This window comes from Eumetopias jubatus, unplaced genomic scaffold (assembly GCF_037043125.1).
Source record: "Eumetopias jubatus isolate StellerSeaLion01/CBP00866 unplaced genomic scaffold, mEumJub1_p1.0 scaffold_3, whole genome shotgun sequence".
In the NCBI taxonomy this organism is placed as follows: Eukaryota; Metazoa; Chordata; class Mammalia; order Carnivora; family Otariidae; genus Eumetopias; species Eumetopias jubatus.
Genome location: NW_028274809.1, coordinates 114590406 through 114606445, shown reverse-complemented (window position 1 = coordinate 114606445; position 16040 = coordinate 114590406). Strand labels below are relative to the sequence as shown.

The following is a 16040-nucleotide window of genomic DNA, read 5'->3' as shown; positions in this document are numbered from 1 at the left end:
TGGGGCAAATATTATTGCTTGATGGAATATAGCACCACTTTGAAGAATAAAAGATGGTTAGGATTAACCGCCTTTTAATCAACAATATGCATTTATAGGAAAAGTGCTTGAAGTACTTCTGGAAAAAGGTTAAGTATGAGGAAATTTTTGTAGTATATATTTTAAATGTTACCCACTTTTCTTCATTAAACAGACAATGAGCAATCTATTTTAGTAAAGTAGTATCAGATTTGCTACTGTCAGTCTGATTATCAAATCAACAAATATAAAATTAAGGGACAGAAATGTTATTCAAACTTATAAAACAAGTTAGAACATTATAAAGTAATTTTATGCCAAAAACATTTCTGATAATTATTGCTTAAATATACAGTGATTACACTTGTGAAATTTTCCATATCATGATTGAGAAAATTTCTTCTGAATGCTAACATTTATCCTAAGCAAGAGAGAAATATCTAAGGGACATGTAGACATTGCCTAACCACTGTGGAAAATAGCCCAAATTCCCAACAGTTTTAAAAAACTAATGTCACCGTGGTAAGTCAGGAATCAGAAACAAGACAATATGATTACAACACATGCTCTATGAAGTCAGCCAAATGATTTCTTTATAATAATTTGCAGCTAGCATTTTGCTCAGTCTTTATAAAGTAGGATTTTAAGTAAACTTCCTTGTTCTAAAAGTTCTGAACGGATAAATTGCTATGCAGAAGCACAAAGTTTTTTAATGCAATCTTCTATAAGAAGTAATTAAATTTTAAAAGCCAAACAATCTAACATCGAATGTGATTTCCCTTGAGATATACTTTATCCTATCCATCAGTATCTTTGTTCTTTAATCATCTGAAATATCAGAATTACTACACTGGTAATTTTCATAGTAAAATGTGATACTATCTTATTTAAACTAGCTTGACTTACTGTAACAACTATTTTGGTGGGAGTGGCATTTCTAAAAATAATTTTATCCAACGTATGCATCAGTCATATTTGAAGGCAATACAAAAATTCTCATAAAATTGGTAGTTTTAGAGTACTACTCTGATACTGCAACATGATCTGTATCTTTAAGGGGGGGGAAGAAAAATCAAACTTCTATAAATGAATGGGATTTTGAATACTTATGGTTGGCATAGAAAACAGAATTCTGTACTTTCATTGGACATTTTTACAAAGAAAATGTCTCAATGATCATGTTTTCAACATCATTCTTCATATATATATATACACACATATACATATATATATACATATATATATATATATATAATTATTGACTGGGGTGATGCAGAAAGCCACAAATGAGAAAAGGACACTAAGGTTTTAATAAGGGGAACAAAAAGTTGTTTTCACCAGTATAGATTCACATTACAGTACACCAATATTGACAGCATTCTCTTGTCTATTTTTGGTACAGAAGATGGTATCTCTCTACATAACCTTGTAAGGCTTCAGTAACTGAAACGTAAAACAAAACAAACAAAACCCCCAAAAAACAAAACAAAAAACCCAGCCTATTAGTTTACAGTTTATTTTAAAAATTCTGAAAGACACTGCAAGTTCTAAACTTTTAGTAGTGCTACCCATACACAACCATCTGGTCAAGAACCCAGTAAAAGAGCCTCCTTTCGAGGAAGCCTTGCAACAGTAGAGTTGTGCAATATGGATGTTCCTTACTACAAGAAAAAAATTATACATGGCACATTCTCATTCGTATTTTGTAATGTAAAAAGTTACAAACATACCTAATCAAATAAATAATAATAAAAAAAGAATTTGAATGTATTTGTTAAGTATCCTAAAACCACTACATAGAATAATGGCAACTTTCACTCACAGATTATTTACATGGTAATACCCAGTGTGGGTACACTGCTACAAAACTCAAAACAGAAGGAGTAAACTTGAAATGTTTTCCATAATAAAGATCTAGCAGCATGACTATCTAATGCTGTTTTATCCCGATTGCTTCTGAAACGTTCCTTTTTAGTCTGTGTCTTCATCCAGTTCATAATTGTCTTTATCATAAATATCTTTTACTAAAAGAACCCGTACAAGCATATTTTCCAAGGTGTTTCGGTCCAGTGAAGTAGATGTGTACCAGACAGGACTATCTGCAGAACTAGAGCATTCTGGTTGCAAATAAAAAACATCCATTCTCTGATTAAGATTCTGTGGACTTTGGGAGAAAGGAGAAAGTCAATTTCACAGTATATATACAAAATTCCCCACAACTTTCTTTTCTTCTTCCAAGAATAATTCCGTGACTACTAACAATATTATGTGGTCTGACGAGATCTCATTACTTACATTAAATACTCTATGATAATTAAGATATTTTGAAAGTTAATTTCTGTGATGAAAGATTATTTTCCCACCATAATTTAAACTCTGTATTTCACTGAATCCAAAACACCTTCAATAGAAACAATATTTTTAATCATTATTTTAATATTGCCACTAAACAAGTAAAATGCTGCCAATTATAATTTTAAGATGTATCGATCATTAACATGCATCCCAGTTTCAGAGATAGTAAAATCTGAAAAATGTGTCTTAAAATTGATGAAATATGGTAGCTCATAAAATTACCTACTAACATTATACAATAAAAATTTTAACTTTTAAAATATGAAGAAGGTAATAGTAAGATAGGGATTTCCAATTAATAGTTACTACCACTGAAAGATCTGACATTGTTGCAGCCAAATAGGGCCACCCCAAAACCACTGTCAGAAATATTACTATTACCTATAGATGACGCCACTGCTTTTAGGAGTTCTTAAGAACTAACCGGGTGGCCTAATTATAATTTATAAAACTTTACATAAGATAATATACTTGGTTCACACTAACCCTTTGAAAACTAAAGGATACATATACAAAGCAATAGACAAGCACAAAATTTATGATCTCTAAACATCTCACGGTTTAAATTTTCTAAAATGTCTGTTGGTATTAGATTGAGGAGGGAAAGTGGTTAGTATTGTTGAAAAGTAATGTACTTTTAGAACACTGTATCTTTTAGACCTTCTTAAAGGAACATTTTCTCTTAAATATAAATACTTCATTTTCATCTCCACCTATCCATTCTACCTTTGAACATATATTTTCACCAGGGGAGGTGGGCAAGTTATAGCTCGTCACTTGTTTGTGTCAAATTTTATAGCACAATAAAACTATTTACTATACTAAACTAATACTATATGACCATTTATTTATATATAGTATATGGCTGCTCTCTGGCCTAACAGCAGAATGGAGTAGCTACAGCAGAGGCTCTATAGCCCAAAAAAGCCAAAAATGTTTACCATCTGATTCTTTACAAAAAAGTTTGTGCCCTATGCTTTATATAATCACTGGGATTGCTGTAATTTAAAAGATGACAATAATAAGTAGTAATTTCATTAGCAGACAATTTCTTAACATATGCTTGAATCCTAAAATATGAAGTATAAGCTGAGTATTTTATAATAATGAGACTACAAACATTAGATGTGAGAAGAGAGAGAAAAAAATCTAAAAAAAGATCAGTAAAAAAAAAAGTCACTTCTTGGTAATGTTAAATTCAAGGCAACTAACCTATACTACCATTTAAAAAATTAAATATCATTAACATTTACCTTTTAGACAAGTAGCATTCAAACATTTTCACAGGACATCTAGAAGGATTGGCTGTATTTTCAATTTGTTCAAATACTGGCTCATCATCTTCATGTTTTCTTTTTCCAGTAGTAATTTTATCTAAAAAAAATAAAAATTACATAAACTTCTTAAGACCAATCTTGAAGAAAGATAGTATTATTCACTCTTAGTATCTATTGTACCAAATATGTGGCTTCTGGTAATTCACAATTTTTCAAACAAAATGAACTAAGATGTTTTAAGAAGATACAAGCTGTCTTACTTTATGAAAATGGCAGTCCTTAGATTCTTAACAAGTGACCCAATATAGTCTTTACTACGGCAAAGTTTGGCTATCCCTGTCACAGACGATCCAAAAAATAAAAATGTTACACTACCTTCATTATCTGTTCCACATAAGGAAGACACTTGGTATCGAAGACATGCTTTGTTTTCCATTGTTAAAGGATTTTTTTTCCAGTGCCTAAATACAGTGCCAAAGGAAAGTCTTAAGTGTTGTTCCACTGTTTTCAGGCCAAAATACTTAGTGTTAAAGTAGAACAGAGTATTCAGAAGAGCTACTGGAGAATGTGATCCCAGTTGTTTTATCCTCCAGAGATAATCCTCTTCGACTCGAGAAAATATTGACCCTTAAATAGAGAGAAATATTTTTAAAGAATTACAGTGAATAAAACAATTTTCATTTAGCCATCTAGAAAAACTAAAGTTAATTCAAGAACAAACCTATTTCAATCCTCCATTCACACCAGGTTAAAACTGGAATGAATTTCAGAATTACCTATGCAGCTCTTTAACAAAAGAGTCTAGGGAACACACCAGACTATGGAACTAGCATCTCTGGAGTAAGGGACTAGATGTTTGCTTCTGTTCTTCTGTAGGACAAGCACACAATGGTCAGAAAGGAATTAAAATCTGCAGAATTCCTGAAAAAAATAGGTGATTTCCATTCACAAACACGTTTTCTTCACACATCTAAAACAGATTTCTTAGAGATATTTGTATTACAATATCCCCTGGAGGGCTTAAGAAATAAACATCCAGGGTCTTACTCCAGAGAAAGTATGTCACATTTATTACAAATTTCTTCATAAACAGTAGTTATCAACTACATTCATTCCTAATTCAACAAAAGATGAACAGATGAGTTCATGAATAAGTACACTGAAAAATATGCTAATTTAAATTATTTCCTAATTATTTTTAATATACTATCTGTAAAAATAAATATCCCAGTAGCAAGTTAGCAACACTTTTATTTACAAGGCATTACCCGGGCACCTGGGTGGCTCACCTGGTTAAGTGTCTGACTCCTGATTTCAGCTCAGGTCATGATCTCATGAGGGATCATGAGATGGGAGTCCTGCACTGGGCTCCAGACTCAGCGGAGCGTCTGCTTGGGATCCTCTTTCTTTCTCTCTCTGCCCCTTCCCCCCGCTCGCATGCACCCACGCACGCACGCTCTCTCTAAAATAAATTAATAAATCTTTTTAAAAAATAAAAGAGCATTACCATCTGGAAGTATGCTGGGTTGCCAACTTCGGAGTATTTTATTCAATTCTTGCTCAAATGTTTGGTATCCTGGATCAATAAATATGTTGTCTTTTCGATTACTACCACACAAGTACTGCAATAAAAAAAAAAGTTTCTTGAAGGAAAACCAGCTAATTATTAGTGAACATATTACTTATATTCTCTATGTCTTAAGAAAGAAAGAAATCTTATGTTTATGATAAATAGGCACACTAATACAACATGGGAGATTACTGGCTTTATCCATATATCTAGGAATCATAAACAATCAAAGCTACCAATTACTCTGCTGCCTAAAAAATGCAAAGCGGAAATACACACCCAAGAATCCAGAATGTAAGAACTAGGAGAAATCTTCAGTCTGTCAGATAAAAACAGAATATTTGGCTCCAATGTTCATTATGTAGCATATGGAGAAAACAAAATTAGACTTTGCAGTAAGAGTAATTAAATTATTAATGATTAAAGAAAAATTCTCAGTGGTAGAGACTGGATGAAATGTTACTCTGTAGCTGTCTGAAGATCTCTCCTAGCACTCTTTCTTAGGCGAATACTTATTCACTTGTTGCTTCTCTTTAACTCCTGTGTGTCATACAAAATTATGACTCTAATAAACTTACTATGACAAACCTTAACAGTGAGGGCTGTTAAAGAATGATTTAAACAAAAGTCCAGGGGCGCCTGGGTGGCTCAGTTGGTTAAGCGACTGCCTTCGGCTCAGGTCATGATCCTGGAGTCCCAGGATCGAGTCCCGCATCAGGCTCCCTGCTCGGCAGGGAGTCTGCTTCTCCCTCTGACCCTCTTCCCTCTCGTGCTCTCTATCTCTCATTCTCTCTCTCTCAAATAAATAAATAAAATCTTTAAAAAAAATAAAAATAAAAATAAACAAAAGTCCATCTCCAATGTAATCTAAAAATAAAATAACGCAAAAGTAAAATGTATGACAATAATAGCACAAAGAATGGGAGGCAGGAGTTGGGAAACTTACACTAAGGTTCATACACTATACATAAAGAGGTACGATAATTTTTGAGGGTAGATAATGAACTGAAGATGCATATTATAAATCCTAGGGCAACCACTATAAAAAACTTAAGAGGCATAAATAAACCAATAGTGGAGATAAAACAGAATCATAGAAAAGTAACTAATTCAAAAGAAATCAGAGAAAGAAAAACAAAACAAAAAACCCCACAAAGAACAGATGTAACAAATACAAAACAACCAGGAGGACAGAATGTTAGCTTTGACTACATTGAGTGTAAAAGGTCTAAGGCAGGTGGCAAACCAGAGTCCTCGAGCCAAATCTGACCCACTGCTTATTTTTGTCAATAAAGTTTTCTTGAAACAGACACGACTGACATTTGCCCAAGTCCGCTTTCATACTACAATGGCAGAGTTGAATGGGTGGTGTGGCCCACAAAGACCGAATAAAACATTTACTATCTGGTCCTTTATTAAAAAGGGAAAAAAAAGTTTGTTGGTCTTAACACAGCAAGACAAGATTGGTCAATTGGATTAAAATTTAAAAAAAATAAAAATTAAAAAAAAAGCCAGGCCCAACAATATGCTGCTTATAAGACAACTACTTTTTTTTTTTTAAAGTAATCTCTACACCCAACATGGGGCTTGAACTCACAAGCCCAAGATCAAGAGCTGCATACTCTTCCAACTGAGCCAGTGAGGAGCCCCAAGACACCTATTTTAAATATGCAAACACAGATAAATGAAAAGTAAAAGGATGAAAAAAAATATACCATGTTCTCGGGCGCTTGGGTGGCTCAGTCAGTTAAGCATCTGCCTGGACTCAGGTAATGATCTCAGGGTCCTGGGATCAAGCCCCATGTAGGGGCTCCCTGCTCAGCAGGGAGTCTGCTTCTCCCTCTCCCTTTGCCCCTCCCCCCACTTGCGCATGCACGCTCTCTAATAAAATCTTTAAATAAAAAAATGTTTTTAAAGACTCTCTCTCTTTCCCTCTCTCTCTATATATATACCATGTACTAATCAAAAATCAGACTAGCATTATCATTCATCTGAACTGATCTAACATTAGTCCTACTAGTCAGAAGGAAGAATCTCCAGTATTATTTCAAAATGGCAGAACAAAAATTCCTAACTAATGCCTTTCAAATAGGATGCAAACCAAGTGCCTGGCAATCAATGAAGTAACAATGTCAGATCCCTCCCCTGCTTTTGGGTTAGTCAGAGAGCAGGAATTCTACCATTTCCTAATCTGGAAATTCTCAATGTTATGATTTTAGCACTAATTGGTTAAAATACAATCAATTCAACCTATTTAATGGGACTATAGTTTTGTTTTGCTTTTTAAGTTTTATTGTTGTTGTTGTTGAAGTAGGCTCCATGCCTAGCAGGGAGCTTAACTCGGGGCTTGAACTCATCAGCCTGAGATCAAGACCTGAGCTGAGATCAAGACTTGTATACTTAACCAACTGAACCACCCAGGCACCCCTACAAATAGTTTAAGTATGGTTCCTAGATTATTTTTAAAATGTAAACTTAGTGCACACTATATAAAACAATCATAAAAGTGAAATCCCCATGTTTGGAACAGTAATTTATATCTTTTGTTCTTAACATAAAGCAGCATACATAATTAAAAAAAAAATGAGGGAAGTGATCCTGAAATAATTTTCAGCTATAAGTCAAGCAACAAGGGGAAAGCACTTTCTATGTACATTCAGAACCTTAACAATAACAAGCCAAAAATTAGGTTCTCAACTCAGCTCTACTACAAGTAGCTCCTAAATGATGTGCCAACACTCAGTCCTTCTGAAGAGGCTTCTTTGGCAATCCCTGATGAATTAAAAGATCTGCTACTCTTATTGTTATAGAAGGAATGACAATACTTTGAGTTGCTGCTGTAGTATGAGAAGAGATACTGTACTGTGGTTGTTTCTTCCATTAAAGGCAGTCCCATGGGGCGGCTTGGTGGCTCAGCCATTAAGTGTCTGCCTTTGGCTCAGGTCAGGATCCCAGGGTCCTGGGATCGAGCCCCGGGAAGCCCACCTCTCCCTCTCCCACTCCCCCTGCTTGTGTTCCCTCTCTCACTGTCTCTCTCTAATAAATAAATAAAATCTTAAAAAAAAAAAAAGAAGAAGTGAGGGAGAAGCCATCAAAGACAGCAGCACCTTCTAGAAAATAACCCTGGAGAAAACTCTCTGATGGGCAAGGCCTGTCTAAAGAATAGCAATCTTAATAAAAAATTATCCTCACGGGAGTACCTGGGTGGCTGTCAGTTAAGCACCTGACTCTTGATTTTGGCTCAGGTCATGATCTCAGGGTCCTGAGACTGAGTGCTATGTTGGGCACCGCCCTCAGTGGGGAGTCTGCTTGAGGTTCTCTCTACCTCTCTCTCTGCCCCTCCCCCTACATTCACACACAAGCACGTTCTCCCTAAAATAAAGAAATCTTTAAAAACAAACAAACAAAAAACAATGTAAACATAACCCATCATTAATTTAGCTACAAATCAGCAGCCCTGGTGTTTCAATATTATTCTAACCCTCAGCTGCAAGAAAAAACACCGCTGAGAAAAAAATATTGAGTATGATCTTTAAAAAATGCTTAAAATCTTTTCATGTTTCACCCTAGATAAAAGATGAAGTCTAAACATTTTATCAGTGAATACAGGCCCTTTGCTATATGACTCTTACCTACTTTATTCACCCCCAAAGCTCTCTACACTTCACACTCTACATTCTAGCCATGCCAAGTAGTTCCTGGAAAACTGTACCCTGGTATACATTTTTCTCTCTTCTTAGAATGCCACTGTTCTTCCTTCATCCTTCCTGCCTACAATTTCTGTATCTATTTCAAAGCTCAGTTTAAAGGTCTTCACCACTGTTCTATTTTCTCAGATTACATCCTTAGAATCAATTAGTCCCACCTCTGTGCCACCAACATACCATACCATGAGAACAATGCTGTTTAAATACCATTTGTTTATGTATTTCAAATCCTTGAGCAGAGCATAAACAAGTCAAGTTTTAAGTCAAACTCCTTACCAGATTCAAAATGTATAATCTATGTAACCTTGGGAGAGCTACTTAACTTCCCTTCATCACCAAAAAAATGGTGAGAGTAATAGTAAGGTTGTTGAGAGGATTAAATGACATGCCAAGCAGTTAGCACAGTGCAGAGAGAGCAGTAAACAGTGAAAAGTAATCTCCAATATCTACTCCAATGTTCAGAGTTCAGCATACAATAAGCACTTAACTAACAGTTCCTGAAGAAACCAATGAAATAAGGATTAGCAAAACTCTGAATGTATTACACCACTGCTATGAAAAATAAGGTAAATTCTTAAGGCCCTTCTGAATCAAAGATTAAATATGCTTTAAAATGTATGTATTTTAATAGAATTTAACTATCAAAAAAACTATTTATATTGAACTCAAATTAATAGGACATAAGTGAGTTTACTGTATTTTTTAACTGAGTAAATGGAGTCTAACTCCTCTTTAAAAAAAAAAAATAATCCCTCCAAATAAGAAATCTTGGACAAATTTTTAGAAAATGAGAGTAACTATCTAGAATAAAGAAGGAATTCTCACAAACGGAAAGAGATTAACCCAACAGATAAAGGGGAAATTCACATAAAAGCAAATTCGAATGGCCAACAAATATAAAAAGATCCTCAATCCCTTTGGAAAGCAATCTGGTGATATCTTTCAAAATAAAAAATATGCTTTCCTTATAATCCAATAATAATACCCTTTCAGAAATCTTATCTCATAGAAATAGAAGCACCAGTTCTTTAGGATAATTATGTAAGCTTTGGGGAAGAAAGGGAAGAAAGATATACATTCTTTATTTATAATAGCAAAATTTTAGGAAACAAAGGGAATGCTCATCATTGTTGAAATGACTAAAGTAAATGTCATATGAAATATAATACAGTTAAGCCTGTTCAGCTGATTTAGAGTGACTGCCACAATGTACTAGGAAACAGAGGGCAGGAAACTATAGTACAAAAGTGATTAATATGCCTCCATGTTCTTAGTTGACAATCTACTATATCTTTTTTGCTATGTTCATAAAATAACACAAAGAAGCATACACATCTAGCTAACCGTGATGAGGCGGGGAGGATTCAGGAAAAGGGTATCCACAATTCCACTGACAATACATTTGGTGTGAGGGGCAACCACTTGTGTAAGATAGTGGATAAAAGAACAATCATGATTGTGGGATTTCATATAATTTTCTTTTTTAACAATAATCATTATTCCTTATATTGCCTACAGGGAGAATCAGCTATTTTGTTTGTGAGGGAGGAAAAAAAAATGCTACTATGCTCCCCTTTCATACAGTACCCAGTTAAACATCCATTAATTACATTTAACTTCTCAAATATACAATACAGAAGTGGCTACATATTTACCTATGTATATTCATAAGACTTAGTCCTCACAAATAAAGATGTTATTCCTTCCCTAAACATAATCAAAGAAAATCATACTTCAACATTATCTTATTTTTATTGTCAGAGGTGAACAAAATTAATAAACTTAACAGATAAATATGCACACCCTTCCAAAAATAGCTTCTATTTCTGTACACATCCTTGAAGTAACATTAAACAGCAATGATTTCCAGAAAGTATGTTTTAGATAGCTTATCTTTACACTGAGTTTTAGGATTATTTTTAAAGCTCCTTATAAATACCATACAGTTTTTTACAAAATTAAATCAAGTCTGTGAAAATATGTCCAATATTGGGAATAGTAAAAAAAAAAAAAAAAAAAAAAATTCAATTATATTAAAAAAAACAAATATCTATTATCTTAACCATTCTTAAAGTGAAGAGTTCAGCAGTTACAAGTTTCTTTGATGAAACACTTTTTAGTACAGGAAGAACCTGTTTAAAAATGGGAGGAAATTCTGACATATGCTACAAAAGGGATAAACTTTGAGGACATTATGCTATGTGCAATAAACAGTAACAAAAACAGTAATACTGTATGATTTCACTTATACAAGATACCTAAAGTAGTCAAACTTATAGAGACAGAAAACAGAATGGTGGTTGCCAGGGGCTGAGAGAAGGGAGAATAAGAGTTATTGTCTAATGGGTAAAAAGTTTCAGTTTTGCAAGATGAAGAGTTATCAGGATGGATGGTGGTAATGTTTGCACAGAATTACAAATGTACTTAATACCAGTGACTTGTACACTAAGAGACAATTAAGATGGTTAAGTTTTATATTTGTTTTACATTAAAAAAATATCATTCATTATGCGATTTTTTAACAGAGAGAGAGACAGTGAGAGAGGGAACACAAGCAGGAAGAGTGGGAGAGGGAGAAGCAGGCTCCCTGCCTAGCAGGGAGGCCGATGTGGGACTCGATCCCAGGACCCCAGGATCATGACCTGAGCCGAAGGCAGACGCTTAACGACTGAGCCACCCAGGTGCCCCTGCAATCCATTTAGTTCTAAAACCTCTAACAGTAATTGGAGTTCTAATATTTACATAATCCATTCAATAAGAAGCAATCCAGAGAGTCAACTTCCTGTACAGCGTTATAAGGGAGCCAGCCAATTCTCTTTACTTTAAGGAAGGAGTAATACCAATTCCCACAAATTCAGAAAATAGGAGGAAAGGAACACTTCCCAATTCATTTAATGAGGCCAGTGGTATTATCCCAACACCAAAGCCAGGGAAAGACATGGACTAGTATCCTCCATGAACATCTGCAAAGTCACTAACAGTAAATTAGCAAGTCTATTCAGCCATATATAAAAAGGATGATACATCATTATCAAATGGAGTCTCTCTCATAAATTCAAGGTTGATTTATTATCTGAAAACTGATATGCCACCATTAATAAAATAAGGGAGAAAAACCATATGATTGTCTCAGTAGATGCAGAAAAAGCAGCTGACAAAATTCAAGAACCATTTATGATAAAAATTCTCAGCAATATTAATTAGAACTTAAAAATTTGGAAGAAAAAAAAGGGCGGGAGGACTCTCACCAACAAAATAAAAACCTAAGAAAATTTTTCAGTCAGTTAGGAACAGAAGAGAACTTCCTTGACCTGGTAACAGGAAACTACAAAAAACCTACAGGCAACATCATACTTAATGGTGGAGAACCCTCCCCCGCCACCAAGAATTAGAAACAAGGTAAGGGTTTCCACTCTTATTACTTGCATCTAAATGTTGGGAGGCAGGAGGAGACCTGAGATCCCCAACCAATGTAGTAAGCAAGAAAAAGAAGACATGCAGATAAGAAAGAACAAGGTAAAACTGTCTTTACTCACAGACAACATGATTTTATATATATGTAGAAATTTCTAAGAAAAAAGACAGCATGTACTAGAACTAATAGTGAATTGGTATACACAGACTATAAGATGAATAAACAAAAATCAATTTTATTTCTACATGCAAGTTATGTCAGAGGACACAACTAACAGAGGGAAGACTATTTGACTTTAGGGAGGTGAACTAGGTGAAATAGAGATGGGTAGGACAGAGACCCCTCCCCATTATGTTGTCTTTTATTACACTATAATTTGAAGTTATATTATCTGACACTGGTTTTTAAGCTGAATTTCTACAGAAGACATTTTTAAGTGAAATTTTACACAGAACCCCAAAACATACCAAAAAGTACAGTTGGATTAAAACTCGAATAAAAAGGAGGAGTTCAGATGGCAGAGAAGTAGGGGGACCCTAGGCTTTTCTTGTCCCTCAAACACAGCTGTATTGAAGTCAGATCACTTGAAACACCCAGGAAATCGAGCTGAAGATTGGAAGAAGGATCTCCATGGTTGGAGGGAGATAGCATGGCAGGTGCAAGGAACGTGGAAGTAAACTGCGGGAGAGAAAAGTTGCCATGCCCCGGAGGGATGGGAACTCTTTCCTCAGAGAGAGAAAAGGGAGAGAGGGAGAGAGTGGTTGAGAAGTGTGGCATAAGATTCACACAAGAAAACCTTTCAGACCACAGACTGAAGAACCAGGGAAACTGAGTGATGCAGGTTTTTTGCAAACAGTGAATGAAGCTCAAGCTCTGAGGTTTTGGAAGTGTGCTCCTGGAGAAAAGGAAGTTTCTGGCCTGGGAGTATGCACAAGTGGTGTAGGGATCTCCTACCGCATTGGGAGAGATCGTTCCCCTTCGTGGAGTACATTTGGAAGAGGGTTTATTGCCTCTCCAAGGACAAAAGACCCTGCAGGCGCCAGCAAGCGGCCTTTCACTGGCAGGGGACAAAGGTGCGCACAGCAACCTCGTTGTTGCTTTTCACAGTGACAAACCATAGATTCCACATACTGTGCAGGTAGGGGACTGTGTTTCTGGGACAAAAGGCACTAGTCAGAGCACAGCGAGGCTTTAATCTGGAGGAGGGAGCGGATCTGAGCAGTACCAGCTCCTTTAAGATTTGGAGTTTTGGGAACATCTGGGAGGCTCAGTCCATTAAGCATCTGCCTTCAGCTCAGGTCATGATCCCAGGGTCCTGAGATTGAGTACTGCATGGGCTCCTTGCTCAGCGGGGAGCCTGCTTCTGCCTCTGCCTGCGGCTCCCCTCCCCCCTGTGTGTTCTCTCTCTCCCCAACAAATAAATAAAACATTTTTTTTTTGGAGTTTTGAATCCCAGTCACGTGCCAAAGATAAAATGCAGGAGATTTAGAGTTTTGAATACCATCTGTGCCAAACATAAAAAGCAGGCGAGCTGGGCGCCAGGTTCACTGAGGGCCCTCACTTTTCTGTGAGGGCTTCCCGAACAGCAGGGGGTGTGAGATCCTCTGTCGGGGGACAAGAGAGTGGGGTGGCATCAGTTTAGCCTCTCTACCAACATGTTCAAACTTCAGAGAGCAACACAGTGCCCCCAATGGAGATGGGAGCCACTTATATCAAACCCTGCCCCCGTGTGCCTGGCACATACTATTTTTAATGGGGCAAGACTGATTCCAGGCCAGCACAGTGGGGATCTCCCCCAGAAGAGCAACACAGGCAGCATACCACATGCACCAAGCCTACTGATCGTATAGTGCTTCAGTGCATCCCCTTCAGTTGTGGTGGAAATAGGACCAGGCTGTATTTTTCCCTGCCACTGGAATCAGGCTTATAGTTTTTTGCTTGTTACTTTTTTTCATTTCCTTTTCTCTCTCTCTCTCTTTTTCTGGAATACCTTTTTTCTTTTCTCTTTATTTTTTCTCCTTTCTTTTTCTTTGAAATCAGGCTTATAGTAATTTTTTTGATTTTTTTTTCATTCCTTTTCCTTTTCTCTTTTTCGTGGAGCAGGCTTTTCTGTTTTTTTCCTCTTTTCTTTCTTTCTTTCCTTTTTTCCATGCTTTTTTCAACAAACAAATCGAAGCACACCTAGATAAAGGTCCAAACACTCCCCGCTGCAAGAAAGGAGGAACTCTGCAGAGGACTGACCAGTGGGAAAGCATAGCCAAAGTCCAACAGCAGAGTGCACACACCATACACCAGAAACACTTCCTAAAGTACCAGGCCCTGGACAGCATATGACCTCTTTTTAATACATTACTCTCAGGTGCAAGAGACATAACAAGCTTTCATAACACACAAAAGATAGAAACTTAGCCAAAATGACAAGACAGAGGAATTCTCCACAAAAGAAAGATCAGGAAGATGTCACAGTCAGGGACTTGCTCAAAATAGATATAAGCAATATATCTGAGCAAAAATTTAGAGCAATAGTCCTAAGACTACTAGCTGGACTTGAAAAAAGCATAGAAGACACCAGAGAAACCATGGCTCCAGCGGGCGGGGGGAGCTACAACTGAGATGCAAACAGACAGAATATAATCACAATGAGGGCTGAAGAAGCAGAGTAGAGAACAGGACAGAAGAGGTGATATAGAAGATAAAATTATGGAAAATAATGAAGCTGAAAAGAAGAGGGAAAGAGAACTATTATATCACGAAGGCAGACTTGGGGCCTCCAATAAGCAAAATAATACCCATATCATAGGAGTCCCAGAGAAGAGTGAGGAAAAGGGGCAGAAGGTTTATTTGAACAAATTATACCTCAGAACTTCCCTAATCTGGGGAAGTAAACAGGCATTCAAGTCCAAGAGGCACAGAGAACTCCCCTCAAAATCAACAAAAACAGGTCAACATCATGACATACCATTGTGAAACTTGAAAAATATAAAGATAGAAGTCTGAAAGCAGCCAGGGGAAAAAAGGTCCTTAACCTATGAAGGTAGACACATAAGGCTAGAGCAGGCCTGTCCACAGAGACCTAGCAAGCCAGAAAGCAGTGGCATGATATATTCAACCTGCTAAATGGGAAAAACATGCAGCCAAGAATACTTTATCCAGCAAGGCTGACATTCAGAATAGAAGGAGAGAGAGAGTTTCTAAGACAAAAACTAAAGGAGTTTGTGACCACTAAACCAGCTCTGCAAGAAATATTAAAGGGGACCTTTTGAGTGGGAAAAAGAGACCAAAAGTAAAAAAGACTAGAAAGGAACAGAGTCAATCTACAGGAACAGGGACTTTACAGGTAATACAATGGCACTAAATTCTTATCTTTCGATAATTACTCTGAATGTAAATGGAATAAATGCTCCAATCAAAAGACAGAGGATATCAGAATGGATTAAAAAACAAGACCCATCTCTTGTAAGCGTACAAGAGAATCATTTTAGACCCAAAGACACCTCCAGATTGAAAGTGAGGGGCCGGACAACAATTTACCATGTTAATGGACATCAAAAGAAAGCTGGAGTAGCCATCCTTATGTATCAGACAAACTAGATTTTAAACCAAACACTGTAATAAGAGATGAAGAAAGACACTACAGCATAATAAAGGGGTTTATCCAACAAGATGATCGAACAATTATAAGTATGTATGCTCCCAAG

At 36.3% G+C, this 16040-nt stretch overlaps 1 protein-coding gene across 4 annotated transcripts in view; it reads right to left on the bottom strand.

Moving 5' to 3' along the window:
* Positions 1 to 1309: 1309 nt before the first annotated feature.
* ZMYM2 (zinc finger MYM-type containing 2) overlaps positions 1310 to 16040 on the bottom strand; it is a 109539-nt gene continuing 94808 nt past the window's right edge. For all 4 annotated transcript variants that reach the window (XM_088021780.1, XM_028105324.2, XM_028105332.2 and 1 more), the window contains 4 exons: positions 5158 to 5272; positions 4026 to 4277; positions 3627 to 3747; positions 1310 to 2182 (listed from right to left, as the gene is read on the bottom strand). In XM_088021780.1, coding sequence (XP_087877906.1) covers positions 1990 to 2182; positions 3627 to 3747; positions 4026 to 4277; positions 5158 to 5272 — 681 coding nt within the window. In that variant the 3' untranslated portion in view covers positions 1310 to 1989. The remainder of the gene's footprint in view (positions 2183 to 3626; positions 3748 to 4025; positions 4278 to 5157; positions 5273 to 16040) is intronic.